This window comes from Heterocephalus glaber, unplaced genomic scaffold (assembly GCF_053883595.1).
Source record: "Heterocephalus glaber isolate CG9 unplaced genomic scaffold, H.glaber_assembly_v1.0 deba00001587, whole genome shotgun sequence".
Classification (NCBI taxonomy): domain Eukaryota; kingdom Metazoa; phylum Chordata; class Mammalia; order Rodentia; family Bathyergidae; genus Heterocephalus; species Heterocephalus glaber.
Genome location: NW_028258365.1, coordinates 5375530 through 5403071, shown reverse-complemented (window position 1 = coordinate 5403071; position 27542 = coordinate 5375530). Strand labels below are relative to the sequence as shown.

The 27542-nt window shown below is 36.4% G+C and overlaps 1 protein-coding gene across 2 annotated transcripts in view; it reads left to right on the top strand.

The window, feature by feature from the left end:
• Ttc29 (tetratricopeptide repeat domain 29) overlaps positions 1 to 26369 on the top strand; it is a 208669-nt gene extending 182300 nt beyond the window's left edge. The window contains exons 11-12 of one of the 2 annotated variants that reach the window (XM_021247711.2): positions 20911 to 20977; positions 21240 to 26369. In XM_021247711.2, coding sequence (XP_021103370.2) covers positions 20911 to 20977; positions 21240 to 21270 — 98 coding nt within the window. In that variant the 3' untranslated portion in view covers positions 21271 to 26369. The remainder of the gene's footprint in view (positions 1 to 20910; positions 20978 to 21239) is intronic. The other variant, XM_013067118.3, reaches the window with a different exon arrangement.
• The last annotated feature ends 1173 nt before the right edge of the window (positions 26370 to 27542 follow it).

Genomic DNA, 27542 nt, shown 5'->3' with positions numbered 1-27542 from the left:
TGATGCTATTCTGGCTACACTTTAAGTACATAGTCTGATGAATATTCACATTTGATTTTTTTGATGCCATACTGATATGGTAAAGGAGACCCTCATAGTCTCTCAGACAAAACTGTAAACATATACTAATAAAAATTCAAAAATTAATTTAAAAACCAGATGCCTAGGCTACACTGGGAAAATGTTGTATTCACATGCTAATAACATCCTGGCTTGTTTCAATGTTTTTCTGAAAATCACTAATGTCATAGCCCTATTTCCTCAAGTGTTTATTTGTGGTGTTGAAAAAGACACTCAGTAAGACATTTTTGGTAGGCATTTGTCACTCTTAAGATGAAAGTCAGTTGATTTTAGACAGCAAGTCACCCATATCTATGGTTGGGTAACACACCAACATAAAGCAGGATAAATAAGCAGAGTTCTTTTTAAACAATAAGCCTACTAATATTGTAACATATGTTTATTACAGTCCACTTTTAACCTACTATATTTTCAAAGAGAGCAAATTTAAAACTAGATCTGTGGCTACCTTTATTTCACACAAGCTTGTGAATTTTCAAAATTGTGATATGCAGATGGAAGTATCTAAAACATGTATGTCATCTAAATATCCAAGTATTAGTCAAAATATGATGCCAAATTCCATGGCATGTCACAGCCAAACTAAATTAGAATGTTTGGGATCTAGGATTATCAGTAGCTTTGCTTTCACTAGCTACCTAAAATATTATATCAATTACTGCTGTCTATAGCAGTAATGGCAAAAAGTCCTGATCTTCCAAGACTCTGATAGCCATAAGTTCCTCTACATGTCCTTCCTCTTGATCCCATCCCCCGGTCCTCACCGACTGCTAAGATCCTTTCAATGAGCCTCCAGAACTCATAGCTGAACACCTCACTGCCCTCTACATTACTCCCAATGTTCTCTTTGTTGCCTTATACTGAAAAACACCCATGGCTGTCTCCCAACATAATTGCTTTCTCTGCACTGCTCTCAATCAATGTTGCTTTTCTCTCTCCCGTTCTTGAGACATTTCACCCCTGAGATACGACAAGATTCCTTGACTTCACTGCCACTTCTTGCTGGCCAAAACCCTATCTATAATTCTCAGGTGATAAAACTATATTTTTCTACCTTTCCTGGTTTGCCTTCATCTATTTCATTGTGTGTCTGACTTTCCTCATCACTGGGACAAAACATCCAACACCGACAACGTATTTTGGCTGAAGTTTTCAGTCTATGGTCTGCTGGCTCCAAGGCAGAAACAGCTTGTTAGAAGGATCTGCTACTCGTTAGAAGAAAGCTGCTACTCGTAGCAGCCAAAAAGCAAAGAGAATGAGGAGGAGCCAGAGAGGGAACGATACCCTTCCAAGTCATGCCCCAGTGATCCACTTCTTCAGATCAGACCGCACACCCTAACAGCACATTCAGCTATGGATTCATCACTGGTAGGTATAGGGCCCTCAAGATCATGATTCAATCTGCTTCCAAAAGTCCCATGTCTGTGCTCCTGAGAGTTTTGATGGATACTCTAGATGTGAACCGTAACATTAGGTCTCCTCCCATGTCCCGAAGCTTTTAGGTCCTGGTTCATTGTCACTCCATTCTTATGCCTATGAACTTTTGGTAATTTCAGTATCCATAGAAGTGCCCTTTAGTATTTTTTTCTGTCACTGCCTAGACCTCTTCTTCAACTGTCTTGTCTTCTATCATATTCACCTACTCATTCCCTCAGTTAAACTTAGATTTTTCCAATACCTACAACTGGATTCTCCTTCATAAACTCCATCTCCAACATTACACCATCTCTGCTCCATCTTGTCCCTTCAGTTTGCTTTGTACAATAAATGGGCTCCTACCAAGACATATTACCAGCTGATCCTGCTAACTTTTCATTTCTCTTCAGTTCCCTTATGCTTATATTTCTATTTATTTTCCAAATTCCCAGTAGATTAATCTTTAGTACTTGGGAACTAGAAACAAAATTCCTAGGAATTCTCAGGAATTCCTCAATTCATAAGTTGGTCCTAAAATGCTCCCAACATTTCTCATGTTCTTTGCACATTACTATATATTAAAATGTCTATCATCTAAGAAGTCGAGATATCCAGAATTATTAAGTTTAGTAAAACTTGGGGGAAAAAAACTGGCCTATAACATGTAGAAAATGCCAGCACACATTTGGGTAGTATTCAAATTAAAGAAACTGCCACGTGGACAGATACTCTGCTTCTTTCTTTAAAACAGAGTTTATGAGCCATCCCTCATGCTCTTCTTTCTTCTTCATATTGGCCTGGTGTAACCATAGCGCTAAATACAACTCTTTGTCAACTTTCTATTTGCACCCTTAACAACTACATGTAGCTGTTGAAAACACAGCCACGCTGGCTCATCTCGTTTCAAATTTGTGATCACAAACCTCAGGTGGGCCCAGCTATTATATGTCCTAGGTCACTTTATCCCCCTCCCTCCCACATAGCTGCCCATTCTTTATCTGGTCTTTACTCAGTCTCCCAACATCATCTTCCTCGCCCTCACACTCAGTGAGTGACTCTGATTCCTGTTCACCAAGAAACTATCAAAAGAGACCTTGTGTAAGATATCACCATAACATCCACTCACCTATGTACATCTCTGCTCCATTTGTATTCTCTACTTGTACAAGAATCCGCCATGCTCTTATGCTAGTTCCTCTACCAGTGTACTGCACCTCATCCATTCTTGTTTCTTCAACGCCATTACCTTCCACAATTCTCGCCCTCTCTCCTCTGCATCAAATGATCTGTAGATCATTCTTATCAGCACATAAACATGCTGCAGTTTCTCCAATCCTTAAAAAAAATCTTCCAATCTCACGATCTCCACCAGTTACTGTTCTATTTCTTTGCTCACTTTATAGCAACACCTTTTTGGAAAAAATCATCTATATTAATTTTTTCTAATTCCTCTTGTGTCATTCCCTCATGAACCCACTCAGATTAGGTTTTCAGTCCCACCTTCTAGAGATTACTCATCTCAAACTCACTGAAGACCTTCACATTATCAAATACAGTAGTCATTTCTCAGTCCTACTCATTTTATTTGATTTATTGATAATAATGAAAGGAGAGTTGATAACTCTCTCCTCCTTTTTTTTTTTTTGGTACCGAGGATTGAACTCGGGTCCTTGCACTTGCAAGGCAGGCTGCAGAACCACTGAGCTAAATCCCCAGCCCTCTCCTTCTTTAAATACTCTTAATTTGGCTTACAGTGTACTATCCTCGCTCCTCTCTCCTCACTAATTGCATCCTTCCATACCCTTTGCTAGTTCTACTTCATTATCCTGATCCTTCAAATGTTACAGAAACCAATAGCTTTACCTTTAATTTCTGCTCTTCCATATTGGCACTTACTCTCTTATTGAATTGCTTGGTCTTAAATATCATTTATTCATTAATAATTCTCAAAATTATTTATCCACTCTGGAGGTCTTGGATTGCAGACATGTGGACCCAATACTTACTTGATATTTCACTGGAATACCTAACAGACATCTGAAACTCAAAATCATATTTTCATTACTCACCTCAAGTGTAGCACAAATGGAGATCCTCCCTGGACTTTCATCTCTTAATTAATGAGTACTTCATCATTCAGTTGGCACAAACTTAAAATGAGTGTCACCCTTAATTGCTTCATATTATATCAAATCTGCTGAGAAATCCTTTCAGTTGTTCCTTGAAAGCATACCCAATATAATGCACCTTCTTACTATCTCCTCTGCTACCATCCTGATACAAGCCACCATCATCATTTGCTTGGATTGTTGTAAAATTTCCAGTATGGTGTACTCTCAACTTTGAAGTCAGAGTAATCCTTTAGAATGCAAGTTAGATTATGTCACTTTTCGGCTCTGAACCCTTCCCATCTTGCATGGAATAAAAGCTAACATCCTTGTAATGGTCCCGGGCACCCTGCATGGTTGGCTCTCTCCTATAATTATTCCTGTTATTCCCCACCGTGGCTGTGCCATTCTTCCTGCACAAGTTTTCATTCTGTTCCTGAAATATATCTGACATGCTCTTCTGTACCGATTATTATTTTTTCCCACTTTTCTCTTCTTTAGGATAGACCCATAGCTTATCTCCTTTAGAACTTTTACCAAGTATCACCAATCAGACTTTCAAAAGTTGCAAACCACCCTTTATACACAAATATGTGTTCCCTAAATCCCTTTCTTCCATAGCATATATTATCACCAGACATAAATTTTACATATTTATTTACTCTGCTTTTAACTAGTAGAAGTATAAATATGAGATTTTTTACAGTAGGACTCTTTTTTTCTTTTACCATTATTGCATCACCAGAACTTAAAACATAGGCAAATTGTGGGCATTCAATAATTATTTGTCAAATTAATGAATGATTTAAAGGGAATGATCACATAACCATCCAATAAATGTTCATAATACATCAATAAAGTTCATCATGCATTGAAATTATTCCATTAAAGACAATAAAAATCAAAGATATTCACTATCACTGGCATCATCTAACATAATTATAAAAAAAGAAGATACATAAGAATTGGAAAAGGATGAGAAAAAATATATTAATTTACATATAATAGTTGCTTAATTGAAAAATCAAGTAAAACTCTTATGTATAAAAAAGAGAACTTGGAAAAATATATGGGTAAAAAATTAATTCCTAAAGATTAATACTGTTTTGACTTCTGCTTTAAAAATGGTTGAAAGAGCGTCAATCCTAGCCATACAACAACAATAAATTTTCTTGAATCCCTAAGAGTCTTGAGATCACAGGACAACTAGCCAAACTCTACAGCCATAAAGGAAATAATAACATACTTTCCTAAAAATAAAATATTTCTGCATAACAAAAGACATCATAAACAAGTTTGTAAGATAAAAAGAAGTGAGCTTAGAAAAAATATCTGTAGATGCCACAAAATTAATCTCTTTTACACATAAAGATCTCATGGATCAATAAGCAGAATACCAAAAATGTAATAAAAAGGGAAAAGGACATGGAGAGTTAACTGAAGAATAAATTTTAATGTGGAAAAACTGTTGAACTTTACTCACAAAAAGATAAGTATAAAAAGGAGGAAGCCATTTTTCATTTACCAGATCAGCAAAAATTTGATAATGCAATATGTTGGTGAGTATGAGCATCACCACATCTTACTTATGAAAGAACTGATTCAACTTCTAGGGAGAGTAGTTTGACAATATTGAAATTTTAAATATACAAGGCTTTGACACCATGATTCTTAGCTTCCCCAACAGATATACCATTAATTCATTCAACAACGCTTTTCCAGCCTAACTCTACATACCAGGCATTGTCCATGGTACAGAGAATGCAGCAGCAAAGAAAATAAAACAAAGTTCCTTTCCTTCCCCTGCTAGGGGAATCTAGACAGCTCTTCTATAACTATTAGATAGAAAACCAAGTAACTAGTTCTGTGGCCCCAAAATTACACAACACTATATGTTGGCGAGAGTGGTCCTTGGACTGAAGGTCACCTCCTTGTGCCCGCAGCAAAAGGTGACATGTTACCCACTCTCCTCTGGCAAAGGTTTTTTTCAAGTTGGATTTTCAGTTTGGCTGTTGAGCAAAGTTATCTGCGCTGAGCAGATATTTTTCAAACTTTGCAGTTCAAGTAGTGGAAAGTTCAAGCTTGGAGGGGTTGAACAACCGAGGTATCACGGTACATTGTTTGTAAACCATCTTAAGAAAAATCCACTCAACTTGAACATGATAGCAAGTGCCAAAAAGAAAACAAAAGCATAATTTAATGACAATTTTCAAGTAATAAAATGGGTCCATCAGAGTAAAGGCTATAACTGAATAGAAGATGTAAGGTCAGAGACTGTGTTAGAGAAATGTTTTAAACAGATGGTTTCGACATGTAAATATAAGGTTCTCTATTCAAGCTGGTGCGTTGGTAACTTCCACAACCGTGGGATGAAATGCTCGACAATGTTAGGGCAAATTAAGACAACTTTAAAGTACGTAGGGTATTTGGTTTTTCATTCCTGGTTTCTTAGAACAGAAGATGGTAAAAATAACGCAGGCTATCATCTTGATGAAAGTTGTAAGGGGAGATAAGGGAGATAAGTCTCCATATGAGACTTTTCAGTAATGAGGCAACATCAAGTATCTTTCGACTTCATTAATTCACATGCGATGAGCCATAGCAGCCTTTTTTCCAGTAACTTTTATCACTGCATAAGTATTGTTACAATGTTTAGCAGCATGTCATTCATGAAAGTGTAATTTATACAATTCCTTTCTGTATGAAATAAATTTAGTTTTAAATTATAGCACTTTGTCCCAAATGGCAATGCATTAGAATCAAAAAGGGTAAACTTAAAAGAGGCAAAGTAGTTTTGCAGCGAGAACGGACAATCTTCCATTCCTTCTCTCTTCTTCTCTGCCTGTCCCTTGCACAATTTTTTTTTTTTTTTGTACTGGGGTTCCAACTCAGGACCTTGTTCTTTTGAGGCAGGCATGGTGCTCCTGAGCTAAATCCCTGGCCCCTTCCCTCTCTATTCTGAGTACCCTAATTATATCTTTAACACCCTATGGAAAGCTGGCTTGATATCTCTTAGCTCTTTAAAACTACAGAATCCATGGAAATTAACATAACGTGTGTAGTTGAAAGCTTCCTTCACTGAAAAAGGAAACAGAAACACATAGGTATTTCTTTAAACTTAACCATTTTCAATTATTTTAAGAACTTGAACATAAATATCTCTTTCCTTCACAGAAGCACTTCAGAAATTGTGAGTAAATATTTTCTACTTTGCTTGTAAGGTGACCAAATATTATACTTGAAGACAATCAGTTCTTAAAAACTACTTCTTAAGTACTCATTAAAGAGTACATAGATCTTGATGGAGAAGTTTTAAAGTGGCATTTCAAACCAAAAGTTTTGTCTTTATCAGATGTCCTTTGTGCTCTCAATGAAACTTTTAATACTAGATGTATTTATTCATTCTGTCTTTCAACAGACATTTATAGGTCATCTTCTATCTACCAGGAAACATTTATTATATAATATTTTTAAAGTGCAACATAAGCTACAAATGTATTCATTCAAGAAATTAAGTACGGTATATCCTATCTATAAAATATTGTGAAAGATACTGCAGATACAGGGACAAGTATATTAGTTTTCAAAAGAGAAAAGGATTTCATCTGAAAATTACAAGGAAACAGTGCTTATTTATTTAAGTTCAAGCCACAGAAGTTTTTCAAAAATGACTTCCACTTATCTATGCATTAAAATGTATACATAGCCATATAATGAGCATATCTTGAGTGCTAAGAAGACATGCTCTAAAACAGAGATACTCTACTTTTTACACTTTTGACCCACAAATCCTGCTATCAAAGAATATGAGTCCTGCCATGAAAAACCTGGCAGGCTATCTTTCCTGAGGCAAACATTTAAATGCATTTTATGTATTCTGCCAAAGCCAGTATTTGTTTTGAAATCCTGTGCCCCCTACTAAATTAATTGATTTTTTTAATTGCACATAAAAATCTTATTTATTCTCTGAAGACTATGCACTCCTGCAAATAGCTGGGCCAAGATTGCAGGTTAAACTCCTCTGTGCCCTCCCACGGGTGTACTCTTCTATCCACCTAACTTCAGCACCGCTACGCTGCTACAGACTACACCCCGACACATAGCCCCACAGATGTGTTCATTTAATGTGCCGGGAACTTGGTGAATATCAGTAAATGAATGACACATGAATGGGAATAGCCACTTGTGACTGACACAGTGTACCTTCAAAATAAACTAAATCCTCTATTGCAAAAGCAATTTAAAACTGGTGCCATCCTGAGAGGAAAGTAGTACATATCTAGTCTTACTGATTATAATACAAGTAAAATAAAAACTATGTTTAGACAAAAGACTATCCTCTGAGCTATTGGTTTACTGTTTGGATTGTACAAAATACATGTACTAATGACCAGAGCCAGTTTAAGTGGTATCTCAGGAAGTTTTGGGTGTGATCTTTGTTTCTTATTGTCCTCACCTGCTCTGAAAAGAATAACAAATAGCTCTTCCTTGTGAAAGGTTAGCTTTTAAGAGTATTGTTTTAACTATTTTTATGGCCACCCTTACACCTGTTAAGTGTAATTTTTACTTTATGTAACATAAAATATATCTGTGATACGATGCCCATGAATTAACAAAAATATCTGGGCAAAAGAGAAGAAATCTTTTTAAAAATGAATGTTCACATTAAATAGCTTGGGTTAGTTGGCCTTCTGGGGATTTTTCTTTAATGCAACAAAAATGCACCATTTCTGTTTTCAGAAATACCTTATACTATAGCTTTATACTGAGCTTATCTAAAGTGATATTACGTAAGTAAGGGCTTAGTCTTTACATTAGTATTTTACATCTTGAAGTCTTACTAAATCCTGTTTTGATCAATATGATATTGAACAAATCTATACTGATTTCTCCTATACTTGTTTATGGTATTTATTTTGATATATCTAGGATTAAAAGCCAAATTAACAAGTGTAATCAATTTTCTTAGTGATAAAGAAAAGTCCTCTAGAACCCTCAGATACATTCATCTAGGGATGAATAACTTAAATGAAGATGTTGTAATAAATGGATCAATTTATTCAATCACTGAGCATAAAAACCTTAGCCCTGGGAAAGCATTTTCCTCTAAGCGCTTTAGCAACTGAGTTTCACTTGTGTGGCACCAAATGATTTGCATTTTTAGAGAAATTTCACGTCTGCAGTGAGCTCCAATGAAAACATGAATAAATTGCTTTCTTTTCCCCTTTTTCAGACTTTATGAAGCTGAAGCCATTAGGGGTTGAGTCAGAGTATAATGAAAGGCAACAACTTACATGACAGATACCCTGGATTAGGTGTCTCACTAGTCCACGCTCAGTTGCCGTGGCCTATGTGTCAGATTAGAGGTTTTTCAGGGAGATCCCTGGGGTACATGGCTTTTTTTTCTTACTGCCACATTAGAAATGGTCTCCAAAAGACAAGAAATTAAATAGACAAACAACAATTAAGAACTAAATAGGCTTGCCAGAGCAGTTCCTGCCACAGAGTCAAATGCATCTACTTTGCCAAGCCTAACTCAGTGCACTTGCCTGTGAGGCTGTTTTGCTGCTCACCTTCCTCCTTTGGAACTCACTGATGTAAAAATGAATACAGGAGCTATGAGTATGGGCTTTATAACACCCAAACTAACCTGGGTTTGAATCTCCAATGGGCTGGTTCTCAGCTGTGTGATTATATCAGCAAGTTAGCCCCGCCAAACTTTGGTTTTCTCATTTTTGCAACAGGAATAATAATACCTAGAGCACAGGGTGGCTGAAAGACTTACATGAAGTGCTAACCACATTCCCTAGGATGAACTATGCTCTCAACCCATGGAAACAAATTTTACTTATTATCTCAGTGATGCAACTGAACAAAAGGCAAAGCAGGTACACCATTCCTTTTCACTGAGCATGAGCATGCTCTTTTGCTCCTACATTAAATACTTACACATAAATAAAAGAAGTTTCTGTAAAAATAATGATTCCCAAACTGGAATGAGCCAATGAATTGACTCGAGATTCTTTTGAAATGCATATCCTGATTTTCTAGGTCCAAAGCTGGACTTGAAATCCTGCACTTCTAGTAAGCTCCAGGTAAAACGATGCTGCTGGTTTGCAGATCACACATTGAGTAGCAGACACATGGATCACTTGAACAAAGAAATTTATTTCAAATTGTGTTCATCATTGTCATTGCTTTAAATGATCCATTCACTCTTATGAATATTACAAAGGAAGAATAGCTTGTTGGGAATCTATGAGGTCTTGATTCTTGGATTTGATAGGGAAGCTGTTTTAATTTTTCAAGAGATATATTTTTAGGAACTATTTTGCTCCTGCTAAAGTACATATTTACCCATTTTGTTATATTTGGCCTGGCTATTATATACCTACAGTATCTTTTTTGGAAATCTTCACATATGCTGGAAAATTAAAATTTTACAAAATCTTTAGTTTTTACATTTGTGGATTGTTCATTAAAAATCTAGCCAATAGATGTCCTTATGTATAAATTGTGGAGGTGGTGGTTTCACAGATACATATTTATTTCCAAACTCATCAGGTTGTATAACTTTAATATAAACAGTCCCAAGTGTGTCAATCATACCTCAATAAACTAGCTTGTATAAAATCATCTTCCACATAATCCTGTGTTCTAAAATATTTTGTTGCTAAAAAGAAGAGAAATATGGCAAGTTTGTTCCAAAATCTGTTACTTTATAAAGGAAGGAGAAAAAATCAAAATCTAGCTATTGACATTTAGTTTCATATTACATGTATTACATTCCTCATAATTTGGCTGGGGAAATTAAGCTTTAGGAGCAAAGATGAAATGGTTTTGCTTTACCTCATTGACTCATTCTTGTACTTCTGTTCAGGGAAATATGTTAGAATAGATTTTCAAATTAATGCTTCAATTAGAGACAGAGTTTATCGATTTCAGATTTCAAAACTGTTGATTTGTATATCTTGGGGTTTGTTGGGGTTTTTTTGGTACCGGGGATCGAACTCAGGACCTTGCGCTTCCAAGGCAGGCGCTGGAACCACTGAGCTAAATCCCCGGCCCATCTTGGGGGGTTTTTAAATCAAAATATTTAAAATGGAAAGTGTAAACGACTATGTAAAAACAAAAGTGATGACCAGCATATATTTTTAATTTTTCAACTTACATTCAAGTGACATTAAATCATGTAACATATATGAACTTTGTAACAATACACTTTCGTTTCTCCTCTTGCCACTTTTGTACGATTGTTGCTGTATAATTTACTTTTATACATATTAAAAATATCGCACTGTGTTGTTATTTTTGTATAAATAGTCAAATGTCACCTAAAGAAATTTAATAGTTAAAAAACACTTTTTAATTCTCCCATGTACTCACCATTTCTAACCATCTTTGATCCTTTACATAGATACAGACTTCCACCTGCTGCCATTTTCCTTCTTCCTGAGAACTTTATCATTTCTTGTGCTGCGGGTCTGCTGTTGATGAATTGCTTCAGCTTTTGTCTGAAAAGCCTTTTCTTTTTTTATTCCATTTTTGAAAGATATTTTCATTGATTTAGAATTCTAAGTTGGCCTATGGTTTCTCTCATGTGACAAATCCAAAGTACAAATAAATAATAAAATAAAAGGTAGATGAAAGAAAACAGGGAGATAGATCTTTCTTTCACCAATAGGAAGAGGACCAGGAGATGGAGGGAAAAGGGAGGTAAAAAAGTATGAAGATGTGTCATGTACATGTACCAAATACCCACAATAAAAGTAATCATTATTTATCACAAACTTGTGCTGATAAATTCTTTAAATGAAAGAAAAAATATATAATGGACTCTTAAATAAATGGGAAAAATAACTTTTAGCTAAAATAGGGAGGCTAATGCTAATAAATTCTCAATATATGTGAAAAAAATTCTAGGTTAGACAGAGCTTTCTTTTTGTTTCTTGTTTTTTGTCTTTCAGTAGTTTAAGTTTCTTAAGCTTAAATTTGTTGACTTTCTTGGATCTGTGGATTTATCAAATTCATCAATTTGGATATTTTTCAATCATAATTACTTAAAATATTTTTCAACTGTTCCTTCATCTCCTTCCAGAACTCTAATGATGTAGGTATAGTGGTCACTTCCTTATCCCCAGGGGCAGGTTTCATTAGTTCAGTTATCTATGGTCAACCATAGTTCAAAAATATTAAATGATAAATTTTGGAAATAATTCATGATGTTTAAATTGCATACCCTTCTGAGTAATAGGATGAAATCCTGTGCCAAAATATTCCATCCCACCCAGGATGTGAATCATCCTCTTGCTCATCATATCCATGTTGTATACACTACTTGCCCTTAAGTCACTTAGTATATCCAGGGCTCAGCACTATTGGCAGAGACAAGCATCCGCTGGGGTGGAGGTGGAATGAATCCCCTGTGGACAGGTGGGATCACTGTATGCAGTAAGCTCCTTGAAGTCGTCCTGCAGCTCATAGTCTGTTTATCACTTTAACTCTTCCTCTTTCTTCATTTTGAGTAGTTTCTACTACTCTGCCTTCAAATCCACTAATGTTTTCTTATATTTTACTTTCCATCTCTCCACAGAATGCACTTAATGTGTAAAATGCAGTTATAATCACTTTTAATCTTTGTCCCTAGTTCTAACAACTGTGTCAACTTTAGATTAGCTTTGATTGGTTGATTTGTACCCTCATTGTGCTGCTTTGGGTGTGTTTTGTAATTTTTAGATGGCAGACATTGTAAATTTTACTCTTTTATTGGTCCTGCATAGTTTGTATTTCTATAAATATCCTTGAGCTTTCTTCTGAGATGCAATACAGTTACCCAGAAACAGTTTGATCTGGTCAGGTCTTGCTTTTATGAACTATTAAAGGGGGTCAGAGCCAGATGTAATGTAAGGATGGTTATTTCCCCCCTTTGAGGCAAGACCCTCCAATCCAGTGCCCTATAAACTATGAAATTTTCCAGTATGGCTGATGATAACAGGCAGTATTCTCAGCTTGGGTTGGCAGCATGCATTGTTCAGTACACTTTTACTATTTTCTTTCTTTAGCCTCAGGTAGTTTTTTCTCACAGATGCTGTTATCTATACCTACCTGAATACTTGAGGTTGACCTCTACAGATCTCCATAATTCTCACTCTCTGGTCTTCCCTCTCTGGCACACCTTTCCCAGTCAGTCTGGGCCACTATATTATTTATGCATTTATCCTAGGCTGCGTGGCTTAAATAATAAACATTTATTTCTCACAGTTCTGTAGGTAAGAAGGTCTGAGATCAAGATGCCAGCATGGTGAAGTTAGGCTGAGAGCACCTCCTGGGTTCTCCTTCTCTGAGCCAAAGCCTAGAAGCTTGTTTAAGGAAAGAAGCTGGGGCAGATGTAGGGCTCATATTGTTTGCACTTTTTCTCTTGGGCATTACAGACTCTGATATCCAGTGTCTTCAAAATCATTGTTTCCTGTATTTTGTTAAGAGATTTGGGGGGAAAGTTAGAGCAGGGGGTACTTCAGAAAACAGGATAATATGATTTCTGTTGTTTCATTTGGGATAGGAAAAAATGCAAGTTTTGTAATATAGCAACTGTAGAACAAATAGAAAGAATTACATAAAGACATCAGCTCTGCCTTTATCTTGAAAAAGTATTTGTTATCTACACAGAGTCATAGACCTTTATCAGATATTCTCATTAAAAGTTTAGATACCAAAGAGATAAAATTGAGTATTATTCTGTGTTTATATGGCATCTCAGTGCTCCCTTCAAGCCTCCTTCCATTGTGTCTAAGATAATGGTGCTTAAGGAAAAGAGGAACCTATAATTTTTAATTATAATGTACTTCTGATCCTCACATAAATTTTAGCAGTTTTCAAACTTTAACAAAACTCCTTGGAAAGAAGAGGAGGCACGTGTCCATTTTGAGACTCAAGAAAGTCTACTCAAACCTGAAAGACGTCTTCTGCCTTAAAAGTTTATGTCTTGATTGTTATGGGCACCAGATATAGAAATACATCATGATTACTACTTCAAAGTATGGATAGAAGGGGTTAACTTTTAGAGTTTTGTTACTAACAAGAAGTAGGAAAATGTTACCGAGAAGATCAAAGTTTTGATAGAGTGAGAGTAATTGTATAATTTCAGTCTGTGGCTCATGAAATTTTACAAAATTTTATGATGGGAAGGCTGTGAATGACACCACAATATTACAAAAAAGAAAGGAGAGAGATGAGAGAGAGAGAGAGAGAGAGAGAACAGAAAAAGAAAAAAACCACCAACTAATATGCCTTCACCAAATATGTTGATACTCAGATCATGTTTCACATGACCGAACCTTCCCTGAAAGGTAACATTTGTGTTTCTTGATTACTGTATGCTACTTGCACATAAACACACAAGAGGTTCTCCCAGGTTTCCTGTTCTGTGTACCAGGAGGCTGACTTCATACTGTGTCCCAGGCTCGCTTGCCTTCTACTTTCCCATTTGAGGTTTGGGCTTAGCCAAAGGAAGTCATAAAATTACAAGCTGGGAAAGTGGAGAGCTTAGGATATTACAACTCTGCCCTTCGTTTCAGCTCAGTTCTGACAGCTGTTACCACACTCTACAACTGCTGCTGCTAACTCCTACTGGGCAATCCCTCTCCTGAATCTCTGTACCTCACTTGCAGTCCAGTAACAAGGTACTCCTCACTTTCCCCTTTAGCCCCAGGGATGATAATGGGACAGCATCCCTCTCTAGCTAGTCTATGGTAATCCCAGAGGATCACCAAGTTTGAGCCGAACCTGGGCATCTTAGAGACTTAGTGAGACCCTGTCTCATTAATTAATTAATCAATCAATTAATTAATTAATGACTAGGGGTGTGGTTCGGTCCAAAAGATCCTGGCCTCAATCCCCAGTACCACAGCTGAACACGCCATCTGTCTCCCTCTGACTGACCCCTACCACTTCTCTATTGTCAGTGTCAAGCGGGGTGGCTAAAAGCAAGTACAAGAAATATTAGGAAACTTCCACTGGCTGAAAAGTTGAGCTGATTGGAGAGCAGTGCTAATGAGGCCAGAATTAGTGTCTGGCTGTGTTCCAGGATCACAGCCTGTAACCCTGACCAGCCATCTTCCACACCATTGGACACCAGGGGCACCATGCCAAGGAGCACACATGTGTCTACGTCAATCCCTTTCCAGTTCTGAAAACACAATTGAGGCACTAGTCATTCAACAGAGATTACTTCAAAACCATCTTTGTTCCCAAAGGACAGCTCTTGTGAGTTAATTCTAATGATAATTTTATATATGCTATTGAAAATAATAAAGCTATCCTTGTAAATATCTTTTTCAAAGATAAAATTTCATTTCATTACTTATTTTTTGGTCAACTTAAAATAGCTTAAAAGTCAGGCTTATACAAACATGCTTTTAATTGGTAATGGTATTCAGGCTTATAAAATATATGTTTAACTTATTAAAATTATTCAACTATTGTGATTGAGTGAAGTCATACAGTCATTGTCTAAAAAGTAAACAGAATATTTATTCAAAGTGATTTTCCTTATCGAGTGTGAATGACAAGTTGTCAATTTTTACATGTATTTCTTCAAAACTCCATTCTCTTCAGTACTGTGGGATTATAAAACCATATTATAATTAGACCATCGTAGATTATCTATTGTATTAGTATTGATATATTGTCTTACTTTCACCATTGTGTTAATTTTATATTATTTAAATACATGATGGTAAAGGAAGAGACTTCCACTCTTTTCAGAAATTAGTTTCTGAGACTTTTTTTTTGTTTTTGCTTTTGTTTTTGGTACCGGGGATCGAACTCTGGACTTTGAGCTTGTAAGGCAGGCGGCAGAACCACTGAGCTAAATCCCTGGCAGTTTCTGAGACTTTTTACCATCAAAAAGAAGTGCTATTTGTACTAAAATTGGATCTGTGACTTCAAGTAAAATGTACTAAAACACAAAAGCAAAATATCCTCACATTGTCGAAAAAGGCATAGTGCTAAGATCACCCATAAGATATGAGCATTTTATACACATTATTTACTCTTAATCAGCTTCATAAAATATAATCTGAGTTTTATTTTTTAACAAAATCTTTTGAGACATTTTGATAAGGTCAACAGAAACCACAGTCTTTTAACATTAGGTGATCAACTTTTTGACAATGGCCAGACCTGCATAGCTAATGGAATAATAGCCTGCAGGGCCCAGCTAAATATGATATACGAATGTAATCAACCTTTGTGATGACTATTCAAAAGTAATCCCTTTAGCTTTGAACTGTGACATATATTTCAACAAGGCAAAAACCGTATGAAGAAATTCTCTGCAGACCACACTGATACAATACAGCCTTCATATCCTGCTCTCTGTGTTTGCTGCTTATAGTGAGTTTTAAATTTAAGGTAATGACTACTGTATATTCATGTGAACATACAACAATACTTTTGATTTGTTGTGGAAAGGTTGAATCCATTACCAGGGGTCTAGTCTATAAACTCTGACACAACCTTTATGTATGAGTTATTATTTACCCTTTTCTACAATAAGGCCACTAAAAAGGTTTTACATGACAAAATTATAAAAATTCATGCACCTTTCCAGTCACCAAACTGCCAGAGAGTATCTCCTCCATTTTAATTCATGCTCCTCTACAGATAATATTTTTAAATCTCATTTATATATGTATACTATATTATCTAAAAATTATATGCCATTGTTTTTCAAATAAGGGGATGAGATGGTAAGCTTATTATAATCAGTATTGACTGGCTTATTCCTTTGCAGTATGGACTGATGGGTAGTATGAATAAGATCCTTTTGTTGCCCACTTGAGAGGATTTAGCATCTGAGAATGTCTTCATTGTTAGCAGAGAAATGCCCATTTCTATTGAAATAGTTAATAGTAGAAGCAAATATCACACTTTAACTTCTTCTTGATTGTTATCAGCCCCTCTCTGAGAGTGGTACCTTACAGCTTCCTTGAAGTCCTACAGACCACACATTATTCAAATCATACCCTAGATCAGGCCCATAACACAGAACCTAGATTAGGAATTGAAATGAGCACTTTTACAAAGATGGAACCAAGAGTCAACAATCCTGTGAGGCCCACTTCATTGTAAATAAATAGAAGCATCAGAACACCTGAAAGTTAAGTTTAAATATTTCTTCTCGTAAATTAATCATTGCTAAGATTTCCTAGAGCAGAGTGTGTAAATGTTTTTGATTGAAACTAGTAGTTGTAACCCACATGGAGTAGAGCAATGGTATATATAGCTATTCTGCTCAGTCAGTCTACTTCGGGAAATATTCCACAATAAAATCAACTTTCCTCAGTATCCAGGGAATGAAAGCTAATGTATTTGAGACCAACCAAGCACAATTTCAAACTTAGAAAATCAAGGGAAATTTTCTACATCCTGTTACATTCTTTCAAGCCAAAGAAATGCTGAGTTCAAGACATTAGAATGTATAAAGTGGGCATTAGGGTATATTGTAGTGCAAGGAAAAATATTAAGCTGAAAAGCTGAAGGTGGTTCTTTATCTAAGAGAACGAAAAAACATATTAGTTAGGTGAGAGACCAAGCCCTTTTTATAGAGAGCCCCGAAAGTACAGTAGGTTGAGAATATGAAGCTTTCTGCCTCCTTAACCCTAAAGTGAGCATTCTACATGCATGCAGGAATCCCACAGACATTCGGGAGCATTGGCCTTTCATCTTACTGCTCCCCCCACCCCCGCAGGGTAGGGTTTCCCAACCTTGCTCTCCTGAAATGGGCTGAACAATATTTTATTGGGATGGGGAGAGTAGGCCTTGACTGTCATGTGCGTTGTTGGATGTTGAGAAACATCCCTGGCCTCTACACATTAGATGTCAGTAGCTCTTCTTTCTACTGGTTATAACAACAAAAAAGTTTCCAGTTGTTATTGAGGGAGGGGGACGAAGTCACACCCAGTAGAAAACCACTGCCTTAGACTTCGGTCATTTTCTGCATGGTAGAATCTGAATGATAGAGTAATTGTTCCATGTTTGAGATTGAAAAAAAAGTGAAAGTTCAAGGAGGAATGAATGCCCAGTGTCATGGGCCACACACCACGTACAGCACATCTAGTCCTGCCCACATCCATTGGTGAGAACAATGGCCTCAACTAATTATTCATATGCTGGAGGAAGTGATCTAATAGCAAAATCTCCACTTCATCCCATTTGACCCCACTATTCCACTGGTGGAGATCTTCCCCAAAGAATTAAAAGAATCATACCACAGTGATATATGTGCACCCATGTTCATAGTAGCACACTTTGTAATAGCTAAAACTTGGAAACATCCCAAGTGGCCATCAACTGGAAACCGGATAAAGAAAATGTGGTTTTTTAATAAAATGGAGTACTACTCAGCCATAAAAAATGAGAAATTAGAGACATTTATAACTAAGTGGATGCACATTGAGGCAACACTCTTAAGTGAAATAAATAGGACACACGTGTATAAATACCGAATAGTTTCTCTGGTGTGAGAAAATGAAAGTGTAAATAAGGACTAAAATGTATAGTAGGTAACGTGAAATAGGAAGAAAAGGGGCAAAGGGGAAGGAAGTGGGAGGGGTAGGAGAAAGGAAAGAAGGGATTGGAATTAATATGAGAAAATGAAAAAATAGGAACAAAATTTTTGTAAATAGGGAGGAATGGAGGGGTTGAAGGGAAGGCTGGGCAAGGTGAAAAATAAGAACCAAGAGAGATTATGTAAAGGTGCAAATTTCCAATGATGAATGTCATTATATTGTATAACTAAAATGTACCAAAGGTTAGAATGAATAATCAATAATGTAAAATAGGAAGAAAAGGTCTAAAGGGGTAGGGGTAGTGGGAGGGGCAGGGGAAAGGAAAGAAGGGAAAGGAAAAATGCTGAGAAATGGAAAAAAATGGAAATAAAGTCTTTGTAAATAGGGAAGGGAGGAGGGGGTGAAGGGAGGGCTAGGAATGGGGAAAAAATAAGAACCAAGATGCATCATGTAAAGGTACAAGTTCCCAATGGAAGTGTAATTGTGTTGTATACCTAAAATGTACCAATAAAAGAATTTAAGAAAAAAAAAATCTTCCCTTCAGTGGGAGGCAGATGGAATTCCTAGAGCTATGTCTGCTGTGAGCAAGGCAGGAAGTGAGGGAAGTGAGGTAGAAGTGGAAGATGTTACTTCAGATTGGAATGTAGGCAGCTCATCCATAGTGACACAATGGGAGTATAGTATTCAGAACAGAAGCAGTCATAGGAGGAGCTCTTGCCATAGAGTTTTTAGAATTTTTTTCCTATGTTTATTTCCTCCATGAAACAAAAATAAATCATTAGCTGAGAATGAAGATGCAGAGGAGGGCTAGTGGTTCAAGAAAAAAAAAAGAAAAAGTTAAACAGTGATCTATGAAAGTGAAAGAAAAAATGAATTACAATGTTTAGTAGGATGGACTGAAAGCATTAATAGTGCACCTAGCATTTGTGCCCATGAACTTAAAGTGAAGCTTCTTTGCCCAGTTGTGCGTTTTCTGCAGCCACATCAAGCTACATGGTACAGGCGAGGAACAGGCATTCAGCTGGATTTAATTAGGGTTATAACCTTGTCAAGTGGCTTTGACAAAGTGGCAAAAGGATAAAGAAGTGAATGTATATCTTAAGGAGTGAGCATGAAGTTTAAACGGTATGAAGAAGAGAGAGGTTTCAAAATGTGGAGGAACATTCAAGAGGTGGTAGAATTGGAGGTCTCAAGGTCCTCTATACAGAGATGTGTTTTCATATTGTGTTGAAGTACCAAAGAAAAGGTGAAGTAAAAGGAGAAAAGGTGGCAACTGAGTAGTTGTTGCACGAAACTGAAATACAGAAGAGCTTGTATTTACTGGTGATGACAAGTTCTAATTACTACCAGGAAAGTCAATGGCTGAGGAAGGAAGAAAAAATAAGATCTAAGAGAATAGGAGATCAAGTAATTGAGACATATTGAAATTACTACATTTAGAAACTAGTAAAATTACAATAAGCCAAAGATAAACTCAGTTGAGAATGACTCCAGTTGTAGATAGATCAAAATAAGCATGAATGGCTAATTTGTAGTCTGATGACATGAGCACTAGGAAGAGAAAGGAGAAGGACAAATGTCCTGAATAACATGGGAACGGGGGGATGTCTCCCATCTCTAAGTCCAGTAGTGAGAAGACTGAGAAAAACAAAAGCAAAAAGCATTTCTGGACCAATAGTATTTCCAGAGGAAGGCTGTATGCCTGTTAGAGCAAGAATATAAAGAGGATTTCAGAAACTAGGGTGAAGATAGGTGTGTGTTACTGATAATAGTCCAACTATTGCATTTTCTGTATTCCGAAGAGAATGTAGGAAATGAGAGGGGGGTGTAAAAACTGGGGACTGTCATAAGCAGGCCTGCAATATCTTACTGGATCTGTCCCACTGGATTCCAGTCAAAAATAAAAGGGCAGATACGAAAGTTAAGTAACAAATTAACATGTCTCTTTATACATCTCTTCATCTATTCTATATAGATATATTTATATATATATAAATTTTCCATATTTGACTTCATTATTTGGGTACTTTAAATTGTTCTAAATTAATATTACTTCTGAGTATTGTTTTATTATGTCATCTTATTCCTAAAAGCTGCCCTTTCCCATTGCACAGGGGCCTTTCCAGTTGTTTCCTTATATCACAAGAATTCTGTGGTTTAGAAATTCAGGCAGGGCTTGGCTGGACATCAGTTGAGGTGACTAAGTAGTACCTGATGACCACTGGGCTGATTTGAAGGCTCAAAGACAGGTTTGTTTGTAAACTGGGGCCTGGTGGGGGTACCCATCAGACTGGGCTCGGCTGGGACTCTAGAGCATCTGCACATGGCTATCCAGCATGGCAGTCTCGGGTGGTCGGATCTCTTATATGGTGACTTGCTTCTTCCAAAACAAACGTCCGTAGGCCACCAGGCAGAGGCTGGAAGTCATGTTACAAGTCATTTTCTCCATTTTCTATTGATTACAAAAGCCCTATGCCCAATTTCAAGAGGAGAGGAATAATATTCTGCTTCTTCATGATGGTAACAAGGCCACTCTGTAGAAGAATATATGGAGTGAAAGATATTGTTTTGGTTATCTTCAAACAATATAATTTTCCCTAGTGATACACACACCTTTATCATGATGTATGTGGTAAGGATGGATATCGCTGAAAAGGCATTCCCAGGTTCAAGTTCAAAACAACCATAAACTGCACTCATGATAAATGATTAAATTTATATATCTTTTTCTTTAGAAGTGCCTAGAAGATCAACAGAAGAAAATGTGTCTCAAAGTTCAGAACACTTGGAAAACCCCAACAGGTACAATAAATCAAGTAAAACCTTTCTATTTAGTACCCTCATTGTGTAAGAACTAAATATAATTTTATTCTTCAACAACAAGAAGTGTAGTTTTGTCTGTCAGTTGATAAGCTAACACTGAAGCACTACTTTTCAAAAAAATCAGAGGTGTTCTTGCAAATGAAAAATAATTTAAGTATTTTTCACCTTTAAGCTATATTTCAAAGTGGTTTTACTTTCTAGCCCAATGTAAAAGTTAATTTTATAATTTATTTTTTTTCAGATTTCCAGATAATCACAAACATGAAACTTAAAGCAGCTTCTGACTCAACATAAATGCAAGAATAAAGTTACCATGTCACCAAAGACATCATTCCTATGGTGGGAGCGAGTTAGAAGTAATGTAGAGGTGTAAGAAAGCTGACTATGACTATGACTATGTTTTTATCAGAATTTGTCTTGCAGTCTACTGCTGCAATTTTAGTCTATAACATCTAAACCCAGGAAAATAAAATGAATTTAAAATGCTTCGAAGGATCAGCAGTTATCCATAAAATAAACTGCAAGAGTGATGCTGTCCACAAAACAGAGATCCATGAAACTGAAGACAACATTCTGAAATGGGCTGAATTATATATAAAAATTTAGCATATAATAAAGCTGGCATTTTAAAGCAGTGAGAAAGAGAAGGGGCCATGTAGAGAATCTGAGACCGCTGGTTATCTACGCAGAAACAGAATCCATAGGGTGGATTATCTCCTTATCGGACTCCATGGGACCAGACTGAACTGTAAAATACTGGAACTGAACAGAGGAATAGCCTCCTAGTTTTGAGTTGGGGAGCACCTTTCTGAGCAAGAAATCAAGGTCAGGTGAAATCAAACAACTCTACAATATATGTGCATATGCTAAAAAGATCCACACAGGAGCAGAAGGGTGAATAGACACAATGCACAATATATGCATCCATGAAAAATACTACATTGAATCCTATCCATTTATAAAATGAATATGTATTAATAATTATTATAGAGAAAGTTGTGCTGCTTTTCTTGCAATACAGAGTAAATGAAGGGCCAGCACTCTGCCAAGGAGGTGATTTAGCTCCTCCTGAAGATGAAAAGTTCATTAAATAGAATTAAAAGACCAATGTCAGAGCAGAAAAGTTTGTAGCTAAAACCTAAAAGCTAATGCCTCTAAAATACAAATAATTTCTGGCAAAAAAAAAACTTTAATAAGAAAAAAAGAAAGAGGAGGAAGACAAGAAAGAAAAGGAGAAAATCTAATAGAAAAGAAGGACAAAGCATACAAATAATTCAGAGAAGAAAAATACATTTTTAATACATAAAGTAAAAAATAGACAAGTTGGACCACATGTGCATTGTGGGAGGAAATGTAAATAGTATAACCACTATAGAAAATAGTATATCAGCCCTTCAAAATGTTAAGGATAAAAATGCTACATGATCCAGCAATTTGACTTCTAGGTATATACTCAAAAGAAGTAAGAAAGAGAACTTAAACAGTTATTTATACATAAGTATTTATATCAGCATTATCAGAATAGCCAAAAAGCAGAAACAATTCAAATGTCAATCAATGGTGAATGTGTAAAAAAAAAAAAAGTGATATTTACATATAATAAGATATTACTTAGCCTTAAAAAAGAATCCAGGCATGGTGGTGCATACCTGTAATCCCCAGCTCTCTGGGAGGCTGAGGAAGGAGAATCATAAGCTTGAGCCCAACCTGGGCAACTTAGTGACTTAGTGAGATCCTGTAACAAAATTTAAAATGAAAAGGGCTGGGGATGTAGCTCAATGCAAAGGCCCTGAGTTGAATCCCTACCACTGCAAAAGAAAAAAGAAATGCAATTCTCACACATCCTACAGCATGGATAAACCTTCAAAATATAGTGAGTGAAATAAGAAAAACACAAATATTGTACGATTCCATTTACATGAGGTATCAAGAATAGGAAAACTAGGGCTGGGGATTTATCTCAGTGGTGCTGCTGCCTGCCCCACAAGTGCAAGGACCCGAGTTTGCTTCCCGGTGCCAAAAAAAACCAAAAAAAAGAATAGGCAAACTCATAGACAGATAGGAAGTTAAATAGTGGTAAGCAGCAGTTTGGGGAGAGAAGAATGGAGAATTAGTGTTTAATGCGTGTACAGGTTCCCATTTGGAAAGATGAAAAGGTTCCAGAGATCATCATGGTAATGGTTGAACAGCAGCGTGAATGTACTTAATGTCACTGAATTGTATGGTTAAAAATGGTAAATTGCATATAAAGAAAAATAAAAAATAAAAAAGACAGCTAAATATAAATTTAAAAGATAGCTAAATGAGTTGTCCAAAGATCAGAGAGGTGCAATCTAAACACACAACATCATTTTTCACTAATGAAATTAACGAAAATTTGAAAGATTGAAAATATCTAGTTATGGCTAAGATTTAGGATGAAGGACACTTTCTTTAGCTATTAATAGTAAAAATTCTATCCTCTTTTGTGGAACCAATTCGGCAATACTTACCATAGTATTAAAATTGAAAGTCCTATGAGTTAACAGTTTTGCTTCCAGAAATATTTCCTTTATAGGAACCATGTTTTAAATACATTCACTTGAGAAGGGCTAAATAAAGTCAGGATATATCGATACTACAATTTAATACACAATCACTAAAAAGAGTGAGGTAAAATTTAGTCGTCACAGGAAATGGGATCTATGGAACACAAATGACCTTGGCATCCCAGCTCTTCCCCTTATGGCTTGTACCGCTCAGATAACTGTAGAAGGTGCTGGATGTGCTACATCCTGACATAAAGAGGAACTGGTCAGAGGAACAGACCCAGAGGAGAATATTCTGTGACTCTTTGCCTCCGAATGTCTCACTGTCCCTGGATATAGAATCCAGGATAGAGTGTGCTTTCAGGGTCCCTCATCTGTGATGAGAAGTGGACCTAGCAGAAGTGGGAAGTTTCCACTCTGGAAAGCATCTTTGAATCCTCAGCTCCTATTGTCCTTTGCTAGCTATCTGTGCCTAATGAAGTTGCTTTGTTTAACTTGTGTGAGTTCCCCCTCACAGAGCTTATGCAAAGGGATTGATACTGGTGCAAGGTATTGGTAAGAGGTTCAGAGTCCTCCACAGGGACGAGGACCAGTGCAAGTGAACCAGCCTCACAGTCTGAGGTCCAGTACCAAGGTGAAAGTGATCATCTTTTTCCGTGCTGATAGAGCTCCTGCCAACATGGTAAAGGTTCCAGAGCCCAGCAAACCTCCTGTGGGAGGTATGGAAAGTACCAACCCCACAGGAAGCAGAGGCTAAGCAGATTTTCCAGAAAAAGGCCAAAAACTACAAAGAAGATTATTCTGAGCCCTGAGTTTGTTGAGCCCAACTGCAGATCTAAGAGAATGCTGGCTGCTAAGAGATGCAAGCATTTTGAATGGGGAGGAGACAAGAAGAAAAAGCATTGAGCGATCCAGTTCTAAGCTTTGTCTTTTGATTTACCTTGAAAACAATAAAATCTTGAGGTAATAATATTTACACATACACAAAGAAGTGATAGTGATAGGCCTAAATATAAGAGCTAAGGTCATATAACTTCCAAAATACTTAAGAAAATTACTATAGCCTTAAGTTAGGCAAGATAGTCTGAGGAGACAAAACTCTTAAACCATAACAGAAAATTTGATTTAATATACCTTGTCAAAATTTAAAGTGTCTATTTTTCTAAAAACAAGAAAATAAAAAGACAAGTCATGGACAGGTAAAAGATATTTGCAAAACACTCATTGATAAGGACTTGTGTTGACAATATAGGAAGAACGTTTACTACTCAAAAGTAAAGCAAAGAATGCAATTTAAGAAATTAGCAGAAGAGTTGAACAGAATACACACATGAGAAGCCTATAAAAGACTCTCATGATCTTTAGGCATTACAGAAATGCAAGTTCAAATCAATGAAATATCCCTACAGAACTATTAAAATGGCTAAAATTTAAAACCTTGACTATACCAAGTGCTAACAAGGATGCAGAAAAACTAGAATACTCAAAATAACTGGTGTGAATACAAAATTGTACAGCTGCTTTAGAAAACTTTAGCAGTGCCTCATAAATTTAAACACATACTTGTACTCTAGCAAACCCACTCTAGGTATTTACACAACAGAGATGAAAACGTGTACACACAAAGACCTGTATATGGATATTTAAAGCAGTTTAATTCATAACAGCAAAAAACTGGAAATAACCCAAATTTCCCTCAATAGTGAGTGGATAAACAAATTGTGGTACATTTGCAAAATGAAATAAAACCCACCAATAAGATAAAAGCAACTGCCAATAAATAAGAAAAATTTCAAAAGCATTATACAAAGTAAAAGATGCCAGTCACATAAAACCCATATATAAAACATCTGAAAACAAACAAAACTATAAAACAGAAATCAGATCAGTGGTTCCCAAGAGCTGACATTAGAGGAGAAAGACAGACTAAAGGCCAGGAGAGAACTTCAAGAGCTTATGGGAATATTCTCTGTCTTGATTGTGATGGTGATTGTGCAAATATATACACTGGTCAAAGCTGATTAAACGGTATACATAGAAAGGAAGAATTTTCCTACCCAAATCATAACTCAGTAAATCTCCTTTTACAAAATAAAACAAAAAAGATGTAGCTACAGAGTAGATTCAGCTTGGTCACATTGTTACTTAAATGTAGTTGTGTGTATTGGTAGTTACTGATAATTTTATATGTGTATGGAAACAAGGTCTTACATGACATAAATCCCAACATGGAAATTTTTTATCTCCAGAAAATGAGTGTAAGGACAATTTTATTACATATGTGTGCATGTATTGTTTAAATTTTTTCCATATACAAACCTATATGTGAGTATGATTTCTACAATAAAAAAGATTCTCCTACCTTGATATAAAGTGTTTCCTTAACAATTTTGTATCACAAATACCCTCTCTCATCTCAAAGACTTAAAAAGCAAAATTAATCCTGAGAAAACATTTTTCTTTGTATAAGAACTATTCTAGCTTTGAAGTTCTAAATTCAAATTACGCATACTTTTTAATATTTCCTTTGAAACCTTCTCTGTAATAACTGCCTTTTGCTACAGTATCTTCTTCAATTAACTTTAAGATCCTTTAAAAAGATCTCTAGAAAATTTTGTGGCAATATTTTTAATCAAAATGCCCGTATTCTTGAAAACACTTCAGGAAGTTAGATATGTCAACCATAAACCTGTCATCAAGGTCAACAGAATTCAGAATTCCCAATCAAATGCTAAACAACTCACTGCTCTCTTTCTGATAGATTTAATCAAAAGGTCCTGGGTGCTTTCTCTTTAAATTTCAATTTGAGTCGATTTTTCCTTTGAAACTGAAAACAAAAATCACGGTTTTATGCATGGCAGATGCAAGCTACAAGTGCATCAAATGCTAGCTCTGATCCACACAAAGTCCTTCCATGAATAATACAGCCAGGCCCACTCACTGAGAAGGTACCAGTATTTACAATGGTCCCTAAGTCTACTCTCACCAAAGTGACAGTGCTTAAAATGCAATATTCAATAATTTACAGTACCGTAAATACTTAAACTTACAGTTTCTCCTCGAAAAAATTGCTGTGATATTGTACCTTTTCCATGGGGGGAAAAGCATTACAGTTGTTTATGAGTGCACCCACATTTTAGGAACCACTGAAAAGGTTCTGCTAGGCATCCTTTGGTACGGTTTTTAAAGGCCCCTCTCCAACTTCTTCCCTTCCAAGGGCCTTCCTTATTCTCCCAGAACCGTTGTATACCCACATAACAGGGATGGTATATGTGTTCGTCAGTTTTCCGTCACTGTGACAAAATACCTCAGACAGAAAACTTAGGGAGGAAATGTTTACTCTGACCCTCACTTTCGGAGCTTTCAGCCCATGGTTGCTTGGCCTTGTTGCTTTGAGGCCTGTGGTGAGGCGGCCCAGCATATCAGAACTATAGGGCAGAGCAAACCTGTTCAGCTCATAGTGGCTGAGAAGCAAAATGAGAGAGGAAAGGCTAGGGTCTCATTGTCCTGTTCAAGGACACACCCCAAGTGACTTAACTTTCTTCCATCGGCCCCATCTCTTAAAGTTTCTACCACCCATAAAAGCACTACAGGCTGATGACCAGTCTTCCAACACATGAGTCTTTGGGAGATGTTTAAGATGAAAGCACAATAGTGTATATGAACCCTTAAAGGCCTAGTGATGGTAGAGCATTCGCCTACTAACTATAGGGGCCCTCATTAGAGCCCAGCATTTTTTTATTCCAGTACCGAGGAGCAAACTCAGGAACTTGCCGTTGCAAGACAGGAGCGGCACCACTGAGCTAAATCCCCGGCCCGTGCCCAGCATTTTTTAAAAGGTGAAAAAAAAGGAAGTAGCAAAATGTAAAGATGTATATATTTGGTTAACTTTCAAGAGCCACATTTAAATGAGAACCATATACAATTCCCAATGAGAAATGTAATTGTGTTGTATACCTACAATGTACCAATAAAAGAATTTAATTAAATAAATAAATAAATAAATAAATAAATAA